The 11,420-nt window shown below is 39.6% G+C and overlaps 1 protein-coding gene across 2 annotated transcripts; it reads left to right on the forward strand.

Annotated features, from left to right (window-relative positions):
* The first annotated feature begins 461 nt into the window (after window positions 1-461).
* nkx2.4a (NK2 homeobox 4a) lies at window positions 462-2,060 on the forward strand. 2 transcript variants are annotated; one of them, XM_031728054.1, is made up of 3 exons: window positions 462-831; window positions 1,372-1,817; window positions 1,899-2,060. In XM_031728054.1, exons 1-3 carry the CDS (start codon window positions 462-464, stop codon window positions 2,058-2,060), a joined length of 978 nt encoding a protein of 325 aa, XP_031583914.1. The 2 variants fall into 2 exon arrangements, with proteins under 2 accessions (XP_031583914.1, XP_031583913.1); XM_031728053.1 differs by having other exon boundaries at window positions 1,372-2,060.
* The last annotated feature ends 9,360 nt before the right edge of the window (window positions 2,061-11,420 follow it).

The following is an 11,420-nucleotide window of genomic DNA, read 5'->3' on the forward strand; positions in this document are numbered from 1 at the left end:
CAAAGTGCTCTCAAAGTTTCTAGAAAGAGTGGAATTCCCTACTGACGCAAAATAGTCATATGTGGTCAGATCAGCTGATGTGCGGAACATAATGGGATATTCTCACCTGTATGTAGCTGCTGCAAACACAGAATCGCGAATATGTGTCGTAGTTTTATTCGCGTATACTAGTTAATACAAAGCAAAGTGTGTTTTCATGAATTATTTCCCTAAAATGTCAATGACTATTGTTTGCTGGTTTAGGAGTTTTGCTCCGCCCCCTGTGTTTGTCGTAAACCTGGCTCCTGGCTCCAATAAACCCGGGCTAAGAGCGCCCTGGGCTCGCCTCCTTCTCCAAGGCGATCAATAGGATCTCAGGCGCACTACAAGCACTCTCTTACGTAGACATCCACCAAGGAGAGAGCCGATACAACAACACGGTTGATCTGCTCAAACACAAAAATCTACCTGCTTTCTGAATCATGTCGTTGAGCCCAAAGCACACAACGCCTTTTTCAGTGACAGATATTTTGAGTCCAATCGAGGAGACCTACAAGAAGTTTAGTGGCATGGACGGCGCAGGGAACCTAACCTCTCCACTGGGAGCCTACCGACAGCCTCAGGTGTCTCAGACCGGCATGCAACAGCACTCCATGGGCCATAACGCCACGGTGGCCAGCACTTACCACATGCCGCACAGCGTCTCCCAGTTCTCCCACAGCGCAATGGGAGGATACTGCAATGGAAGCATTGGCAACATGGGAGATCTTCCGTCGTACCAGGAAAGCATGCGGAATAGCGCAGCAGCAACAGGGTGGTACAGCGCCAACCCTGATCCAAGATACTCCACAAGTAAGTTCGATTCTGCTTTTATCAACACTTTTCAGACTTTTTTTTAATCTTCGTAAAACCACAAATGAATTTTGAGAGTGACAGATAAAAACGCAGACTACTAACCTGTAGTTTCTTTTTGTTAGTTTTTTATATGTTAATTTAAAAATGATATATATTGTCCGCTATTTTACAAAATATCTAATTTTAAATGACTGTTTATGCTGATGAAAACCGAAAAGGAGATCATTCTTTGGCTCAGTCTGACTCGACTTTTTTTTTAAATTTAGGAATAAGAAACAATTTTAAAGCAATAATTTGATAATTTATTATTATTATTATTGTTATTATTATTATTATTATTATTATTATTATTAATATTATTATTATTATTATTATCATTATTATTATTATTAACAGCAACAACAACAACAGCACATATGTTTTTGGTTTGTTTATATTTTCCAACTTCAGCCAATAATCAATAAAGACTACTTCAGGCGAAATAGTGTTCTCCTCTTCTGTTTATTGAACGCATGTATATGTATGTATATTTTTAAGTTTCTAGATTCATGGGACCTTCCACAGGTATGAACATGACCGGCATGGGGAGTCTCACAGGAATGGCGGACGCCACCAAAGCCATGCCGGCTCTCCACGCTGCGCCCAGGAGGAAACGGCGCGTCCTGTTCTCACAGGCTCAGGTCTACGAGCTCGAGAGGAGGTTTAAGCAACAGAAATACCTGTCTGCGCCTGAAAGGGAGCACCTGGCCAGTATGATACACCTGACGCCGACTCAGGTGAAGATCTGGTTTCAGAACCACCGGTACAAGATGAAGCGCCAGGCCAAGGACAAGGCAGCGCAACAGATGCAGCAGCAGCAACAGGACGGTTCTCTGTGCCAACAACAGGCGCAGTCCCCCAGGCGCGTAGCCGTGCCTGTTCTGGTGAAGGACGGTAAACCGTGCCAGAACGGCTCAAATACGCCAACGCCGAACCAGCAGCAGGTACAACAGAACCAACAGCAAAGCCAACAACAGAGCGGAGCTGGAGTCGTGCTCGCATCCTCCACCAACAGCCTCACCCAGCATCAAAACCAGCAGCAGGTGAACACTTTGGAGCTGGAAGAGATGTCGCCCAGCCCTCCCTCACTGCACAGCCAGCTGAACATGGCACAGATAGACACATCTGCTGTAGATTACACCAGTAACATGGTCAGCTCAAACCTCCTGTACGGCAGAACGTGGTAGGACCTAATACAGTACTGTCACTTTCCACTTTTTCTATGTGAACCTGCGGATGAGCCCATGCAAAACAAAACACTGCAATATATATATATATATATATATATATATATATATATATATATATATATATATATATATATATATATATATATATATATATTCTCGCTGAGGGCTTAAAATGGGGCCCTTTGGCTTTGGAGGGTGTTGAAGTGGGCAAGGGGCGCACAGAGGCGCACCAGCTGATCAGGGCACATTTTCTTGACATCTCTGACAGGGGAGTCTATTTTTGAACTTTGCAGAAATGGCCGCCCTTCAAAGCAATTATGTCGTTTCTGGACCTTTTGTAATCCATGTTTTGGACCTTCCTCATGATGTTTTAAACGTAGTCTATGTTGGTGAAACAAAAAGGAATGCTGCTTCACTTGAGTTCGGACTGGGGGAGAGGTGGGATCAGGTTCGAAGTACACTAAGCCACCACTTCTTATTTGCGGTGATAACCTGGTATTTTATCATATTAATATTGTAAACTAATGTATTCATTTAGACTTATTGAATAAAGTAGGGACTTGTATATTTGGCTAACACACAAGAATGCGTTTAACTGTATAATAATCGTTATTGCGTCCACTTTTATGTTTTCTTTATTCTTTTGTAAGTTAAAAAGGAACAAATGCGTGATGGCTGCTGTATATGTTTCAAAACCAATTGAACGTTAACAATAAATAACTTGAAGTGTGAGAGCTATTCCTGAACAAGTAATTTTTTAAAAGGCATCTGTTTTGGAGTGCATTTTCATTATGTTGTGATTGAGACCAAATTGAGCTGGAAAGCAAGGTCGATGAGGGAGCCAGCATTGTTCAGGTGACATTTTGGAGGGCTGCCTTTCATGGGAAATGTCTGCAAGAGTCTAAGACCGGGAAATCACCCCCTTTTTTAAAAAACACTATCACTTTTTAGCAGCCTCGATATTGGGATTAATTCATGCTTCACTACATTAATAGATATTTTTTTCTTTCCTTTAAATCAACTAAACTATTCAATCATATTGATCTTAATCTTTTTAATAGGCCCAGTTGGTTTTGCGCTGTGCAATTGGCCAGTTTTACTGTGAATGCATGTGTCTATGGAATGCACAATGATCACCAATTATTGGAAATGGGAATCTTATAAATAGTAGGTATAGTATTTAAAAGAACGGGATGCATGCTCCACATTATTATTATGTGACCTCAGAATTAATGACACAGCTATTATTATTATTATTATTATTAGTATTACTATTATTATTATTATTATTATTATTATCCTCACAATAAACAATTTGTATCATCGTTGTAAAATCAAATAGGAACAATTACATTATTAATTTTGTTATATTTTATATTTTTTAATTAAATAATGTTGGGGGTTTTATTATTCAAAATTGAAAAAATAAGTCCAAATTTTGTTTTATTAGCAAATGTAATTTAACTATAAATGGGGGGCTGTGTTGTAATCCGTAAAGTTTTAGGAATCATTTTGAGGACTCACAGAAAGTATGACGAGGATATTTCTCTATTAGCTAAATTACTGACGATTATTATTTAGAGTTAAATATCCTTTATTTGGGATTAATTTTCTTTTATAAAACCACCCTTTCTCTGTAAAGCACAGGACCACAAACGTAACATGAATCTAAATATAGGTAAAGAGTGCCTCCAAAGCTAATACAGACACTGGGTCCTGCTCTGTATTTACTTTTACTTGATTAATGAAATAACACTGATATCTCCACTTATTTATTTCTAAAGCGCTGAACGACACAGTAAACACATTCATACTTAGTGTTATTCACACACACACACACACACACACACACACACACACACACACACACACACACACACACACACACACACACACACACACACACTTACGTTTGCACGGACTGGCCCTGTTCTGTTTAATCCCTGTCGAAGGTGAATGATTTGTGCAAACAAATTCCAAAGTTTTTAAGGTCATCACTTAGCGTCGTTGTCGCTTCCCCTTTGCTTCTGTCCTCCAAAAGCTTTTTCCACACCAGCGGCGGCTGATAATAGAAAGTAACATTTCATTTCCTGTGGTCATTTAAACACGTTCGGAAATTACTTCTCAATCCCCTTGCTGATGACACCCTGCGATGATGATGATGATGGCTATCAGTGTGTATCAGTGGAGACCTTGGAGAGCCTCCATTTTCAACCCCTTCACATACCTGGCAGCTGTATGTATATGTGCTATCATCCCTACACTTGAAGGAAGCGCCAGAGCCAATATGCACCTGACATTTGGAATTGAGCGTGGCAACTCCATCAGAAAGGAGTCTGATAAGAGCATTAAAAAGAGAAATGCATTCCACAATATACACTGTGATGCAGCAAGATGCTTCTGATAGATTTTGTCTCTAAATTGAGGGTATGAATGAGCTGTCAACAGAGCTTTTGATGGTGGACCACATGAAATGAAAGTGAAGGTGAAGCCATTCTTTTCTCTTTTCAATGGCCATAGTTATGGCGCACTAATAGGCTATGCTTGGTAATCACTGGCTATTGTGCCTGTTGCTTCTCTCAGTTTATTGGGGGGGTACCTCTCTTTGTAAGGATATATGAGACAGGCTGGGCACTGTAATTGGTGCTGGCATCATCATTTCTATGTGGAAACTTTCTGGAACGGCAGTTGCTGCAGTGCACTCTTACCTCTGTGTACATAGTTGCAGAACCAGCTTTAAGTCCGACCATGTTAACAACGTCCACACCCACACACATTTGCACGCGCGCGCACACACAGTTCCCATTTACATACACAAACAAAGCAACTGAATAAGTCAGACATTGTGTAAAATTGCCTCTGTTGCAAAAAGTAGATATTTCCATCATGGCTGGAGGGGGTCCATCACTACTTCAATCTCATGTTAGCACAAAGCACGGAGCGGAGGATATTCTATTTCATGGATCCAAAGAATTTTTTAGACTATTCGTCTCAGGTAATTGCAGGTTGCACTGCATAATGTGAACGTAGAAGGAGTCTAAGCTTCTGTCTCTGTAACCCCCCCTCAACCTCCCCCTGCCCAACTCCCTTCCTCCCCATTATTCTACTTAATATGTCAGAAGGTCTGATCGCAGAGAAACCTTTTCAAGTCCTATTGATGTGTTCCTCAATTGACCATGGCGACCTAGCAACCTAGAGAGCGCTAATTGGCAAAGGCTTAACGTGATTGGCTGCATAGTTTACACAGAAACACAGGCCTAACATATAACCATCATCATGCACAAGACAGTGCTTTTTTGTCTTGTTTTGTTCAGAGTTTTTTCTTTCAAAAATATATATATGATGGCAAATTGTTTCATTTTGTTAGTCTCAACTAAAAAGCAATATTTTGACCTGGATAACTTAAAAAATTTCCTGAAACACACACATGTTTTGGGGGAAGAATAAATGTAAACAAATGCTTCATAGAAATGTGTTAATTGTTATGATGATCATGATATTGATTCAGTAGGAATGTGGGCTTATGGTAGCAAGTTTAACCTCCGCTTCTATTCCTCTTTCCTAGAAATAGTCCTCAAATCTTGCCCCATTTGTGAAATGATTAGGAGAGGCGAGGTCCGCTTTTTCATTTCACTGAAAGAATGAATGCATTGAATTGGCAGGTTCTGAGACGCACAGAGCAAGATTTTAATTAGTGTATTGCCCTCTTATTCTGCCAAGGAGAGACAGTCTTTTTCTTCTCTACGACAAACCTGTGCCTGCGTGATTTGTTTGGTTTCGACAGAATGAGTCACTGAAGGCTGGATGTCTTTGCCCCAGAAAGCAAAAAGTTCTCTAATTCCAGCCTTTTTCAAATGGGAAAAAAAAAAATCATCTTCCTACAGAGTGGGAAAAACAACATTTCAAGTAGGTCATAGGACTCTGAAAGCATTTCTCACTCTAATAGATTTTCATGAAGTTAAATACATGAAACCATATTTTTAACATTGCTTTTGGTTTGACAATAACACCAAACTCCACATTTACACATGTGGTTATTTCTATTCCTGGGCTTCCACTGGTTAATTCCACTGGTTACTATGAATACCATTTTAGCAATATTAGGTACCTCAGGACCAAAGCAGAGGCTATTCACAACTGTCTATAAGAGAGTGGGGGCAGAGGTTGAAGAGCCTGGTTTGGAGTGTGTGTGCATGTGTGTGTGTGTTTATGTGTGTGCGTGGGGGGCATCCCTTATTAGAAAACCATGTCACATTCTCTCTCTGTGCTGACCAGACCCGCTACACTGCCAGTAATCCCCCCTCCAAGTCCCGCTATGCATGTTATTCAATTCCCTCATAAGTATTTAGAGAAACTGTTTTCAGTTGCCACTAATAGCTACTGACCTTCAGTGACACAGGCCAACAATAGGTTTGTCAGGCCTGAAACGCACAACTAAAGAAGCTGATTAGAAACTCAAGAGGTTTGAAGCAAGAATCAATGGCTGCTCTGTCCTACCACAGTGCTTCCAGCATGGTGCTGATGATTGTGGGACCTCCATTAGTTATGCCTCATTAAGTCCCACAAACTCTTCTTTAAGAAAATTGGTTTAGCCAGTTCTGAAATCTTTTACGGTTGTGAATCTCACACTGATTCTGTTTAGACAGCAGTTTGGAGGAAGACCTTGTTTAGTCTGCAATAACTTTTTGAGAAACGTTTGAAAGCCTTTGACTTTCAGTCAGTTTTTGTGTCCTTTACCTCCTTTTAATAAAAATAAATTTTAGGTCAAAATTAAACATTCCCTCATTTATATATATATATATATATTTTTAAATCCTCATCAAATTCTTTAATTTTACATTTAGGCAACATGCTTTAATTACAACCGGGCCTCTGTGTAGTTTCAGGGTATTATACGCCATACCAGTGTAATTTAAATGTAGCAGAGCCCCTTTTAGCCATAGCTAAGAAATTTTACTTATCTTTATTAAGGTCATATGGGGTTTCCAAACCTCAATATGACCTTGGTCTTTTATATAAAATATTTGTCGCCATAAAAGTGAAAGGAGAAAAACAATTAATCTATCAAAAGGCATCTTCCATCCAAGAGTGCTGAAAGTTTAATTAACGCTTCTGTTTATTTAGGGGGGGTTTTTTCTCTGAGGGGGGTGCCCCACCCACCCACCAGCACCATTTTTTCTCCTTTACCTTGTTATACCACTGCATCACTTTTTCTGTTAAAGGTTTTGTGTTTTCTTGTTGTCCGGTGCAATCTTGTGTGTTTCAGTTTTCTCGAGTTGTTTAAGGATTCCAATGAGCGGATGAGAGAGGACAATACAGACCATCTGAATTTTGCTCCATTTTTCATCTTTTTTTAAATATGTAGCATCTGGGTTTTGTGTTTATCTGTATGCATGAGAAAAAATGGCTAAATAAAGTACTTTCAAAAACAGTAGGTGAGAGACTTAAAGCTTTAAGCTCTAAGAGATTTGTAAGCCGGCCTTTATGCCTCCTTTGACTACACATGATATAATTTTACTCCATCCTTGGAATGGGTTTCAATCTATACAAAACAAGAAAAAAGGAAATTATACAAGCATGCCTAGAAGATATTTAATCATCATCTCCACATATGCAAAGAGATGTTTTTTTTATATTCAGAAATATGAAAAAGACACATTCACAGGACAAAAGAGTTCACCTCCGTCCTTCGCAACACTCCTCTTTACTTTTGAACCAGCAAGCACTTTTCTCCCAGCTCACCGTTGCCACGGCAATGGCCAGCTGCCAGTCGAAGGATTACTGGTTAATAGGGCCAGGGCTGAAGAGCAGTTCAATGAAGGTAAGCAATGGATAAGATCAGTGTGTGCTGGTTACGAGAAAGTCATTTGTATGTCCATAAGAGTGTTTTATTTGCTTCATTTCTTTTTATTGTTTCATTTCTTTTTATAGACACAGTTTATATTTTATATTTTCAAAGCGTTTTTGGATATGAGGTCAGGAAATCAGCTGAGCAGGGGCAGCGGTTCAACAGTAAACAGGCACCGATAACACGCAAATTATCACGAATGACAAAAGACAACAGAAACAGCTATCACTCGAGCTATGTCTGTCAAATTAAGCCCAGAAGGATGTAATCATTTCTTCAAATATAACATTCGGTAATCTGCCCCCTCCAAAACACACAGGAGTCTCAATATAACTGTCCCAGAGGGCCACAGAGGCCAAGCAGGACCACCCACTTTCTTTTCAATTATCATCTTGCAGCAACCTGTCTCCTCTCCAGCATTCAGCAGGAGACACTGACTGCTCTCCAGAGGGAATTACAATTAAACCACTGGTTGTTCCTCGAATAAACTTCCAGACTGTAGCTGACAATCTCAACTCTGTAGAGCATGTGACCCCAAGGACAAACAGGATTACGCCCCAAATCCCTTGTTGCTTTACTCTCGCCTCTTAAGTTGCTGTGGTCTGGAGGTCTCAGGGTGGAGACAGGGAAGGAGAATGTGCGGACGGAGATGAATTCCATTTGAATTCTGCTTTTAGAGGAATTATCATGTGGCCTTTTTTTTTATCCCAGTGATCTTTTGTATGTTGAGGGTGGATAAAGGTTACACAGAAGAAGAAAAAAAAACACATTGGTGTGGTTTTAATGACGTTTTTAAAAAAAAAGAATGGCTGCAAAAGGCCATGAGATAAATTTATGGTATGACCACAAGGACAAGGCAGAGTTACAAATCAGAATCGGAATACTTTATTAATCCCTAAGGAAATTATGTGTAATATATAAACCAAGTATAAAACTATGGAAAAATGTATTAAAAAGTTTACATTTAAATATCAATTTTAGGAGACGTGAACATGTTGGGAAGCCATTAAGCTTGATGTCAACCCGAAAAGGTCTTTTTTTACATTACAGACTAATATGTGTCATTTCAAGCCACAGAAATGTCTGATGATGTCGTTACACTGGTTACAAAGGCGTGACATTGAGCTCAATGCTATTTAATAGAGCAAATCTATAATTAAAAAATATATTTTTATTTTTATTTTCTTACATTTTTGTTGTGGGATGATAAACCGAGCATTTGCAATATTCTAAACATTTCCTACTTGCATTACTATTCAGAGTAGTCTATTATTTACTTGCAGCTTGCATCTTCTGTGTATTATCTGTCCATTAAAAGCTCATCAGTGCTAATAACCATCACACTGAGAATTTCTCTCAGGGATACCAATTAGGGAACAATCCACATGGGACAAACAGCCCTGTCTCAGATGGGAGTCAGACTGGCCGGTGGGCCTGGAGTGTTTATTTGCCCTGCTGCAGCCAGCTGGTCATGCGAAGGCACAGAAAGGGTACATTGACTCCACCCTGCAGGGGGTAGTGGCACAGCAAAAGGGAAATAGGACTCTTTTTCAACTACCCACTCCACAGTGCAGCACACCCAATCAAAGAGCCCCCAGACGCTTTTGTGGGGGTGGTGAGTGGACAGGCGAAGGAGGGAGGGACAGTGAGGGGGTGAGTTTTGGGCTGCCAACCCCTCCTCCCACTGCTGTCCTGTCTGTGCAGCCAGCCACACTTCACATCTAATTAGTGGTCAGATCCACTGGCCCCTAATCAGCAGGACATGTTAAAACTGCCCTAATCAGGCCTAATCCTGGCTTTGTGTCACACACACACCCCCTTGTTCTGGCTACTTACTCTGTCTGCAGTATTGATTGATGCATCATTTGGGGATTTGGTGGTCAATACACTGCAATCTGCAATGAGCTATGGGTTTGAGCTTCGTATGATGTCATCTAATGACACTTAAAAAAAGGCCTAACCAGTAAAAGTAAAGCTGGCATGTGTGGCGTCAAACACCATAGCGACGCTTTCTTTATACAGTCTAAACTAACTACAAGTAACAGATAAAAATAACTAAGTTAAACTGCGCTGTTATGTTATTTAACGACTTTACTTTACAGCACAAGGAAGAAAAGTCATTTTTCTATTAATAACTATAATGTAAGGTTGCCGAGGTCTGGATGTGTCTTTTGTCTCTGAGCTTTACAGGATGTCTACTTTATTCTGAAGCTCTTTGAGTTAATACAGTTTACCCTCAGAAGCCTCCATGTATTCTGTGCTCCAGTGACATAATTAAAAACTTCATCTTCAGAGGTTAAACTCCTTTAATAATCCCTTTGAATAAAAATGATTTGTTAACTTTGTGTGGACTGAAGTTCCAACAAACACAGAGTTTACAATGTGCTGAATAAAGACAAATCTGCAATATTAATAAAAAAAATGAGTGAGCAGAACATTCGATTTCACTTAACTACATTATTATTAATCAGCTCTCATGCCTTGTTCTCAAACATCTTCTACTGCCTTACTCATCTGATTAAACTGAAGTCAAATGTATCTTCTTTTTTTTGCCATGAAATTGCTTAAAAAACATGTTTCCAAATGCTACCACTAATTATTCAAATTATTGAGCTGGTAATTTTGTTGCAAAGAATACAGTAATTTATCACTTATTGCAGTCTTTTAGTCATTAACTGGACCATCGTGTTAATTAGACTCTAATGCAAAGACACTCAAAGATAGGTATGAATAATTATGTTTTGAAGTGAAGATATTTTTCTTTCTTATGCAGATTATTCTGTGGTAATTCATGAGTACCGGTTCCTAAAGGAGACAGGAGGTAAATATAACAATGAGAAAATGCAACAAAAAATCATTTTAAAAAATCATAGTGTTTCCTGTGTATTTGGTCTTTACTTTTGATTTTTTTCACGCTATCACACTGACATCGATGCCATTCATCTGCATCTAAATGGCGTCGGCCCTATTTGCTCGATTCAGTCAATTCAGAGACTACTTAAGAAACTTTAGGAGGAAAAAATGAGGTCGTCAACAGTAACAGTATGGATCCAAGTGCTGAGCTGTGGAGAATGGATTAGGTAATTACCATACTTTCCAGTGATATAAGGCCATAAATTAAAATCTCCAACAACTTCTCAAGTGACAACTCATCTAATCAGGGGGACAATCAAAGAGAGGCCATGCTGTTTACTGATTGCTCTAATCAAAAATGGCTTCTTCAAACACAGCTAATTGGTCAGTTTACTCACGGAACGGGAAGGCAAATGCAGAGGGGCTACTGTCGTGATTTGAAGGACCCAAATATCTCCTATTTGCATTGAGTGCCACCAGAATACACTTGACTCCCACAAGTTATCAGCAAACCAGACAATTATTCATCAGGCACAAATTGGCACATCAAAGTCAAATCAGAGAATTACTGTCAGGAAGACCCCAAAGCAAGAGCTGAGAGAGGAAAGGTGGCCTTTGATTGACCGCGTTGCCCTTTGTCCAATCTGTCAGCCTAA

The sequence above is a fragment of the Oreochromis aureus genome, linkage group 19 (assembly GCF_013358895.1).
Source record: "Oreochromis aureus strain Israel breed Guangdong linkage group 19, ZZ_aureus, whole genome shotgun sequence".
NCBI classification, from domain to species: Eukaryota; Metazoa; Chordata; class Actinopteri; order Cichliformes; family Cichlidae; genus Oreochromis; species Oreochromis aureus.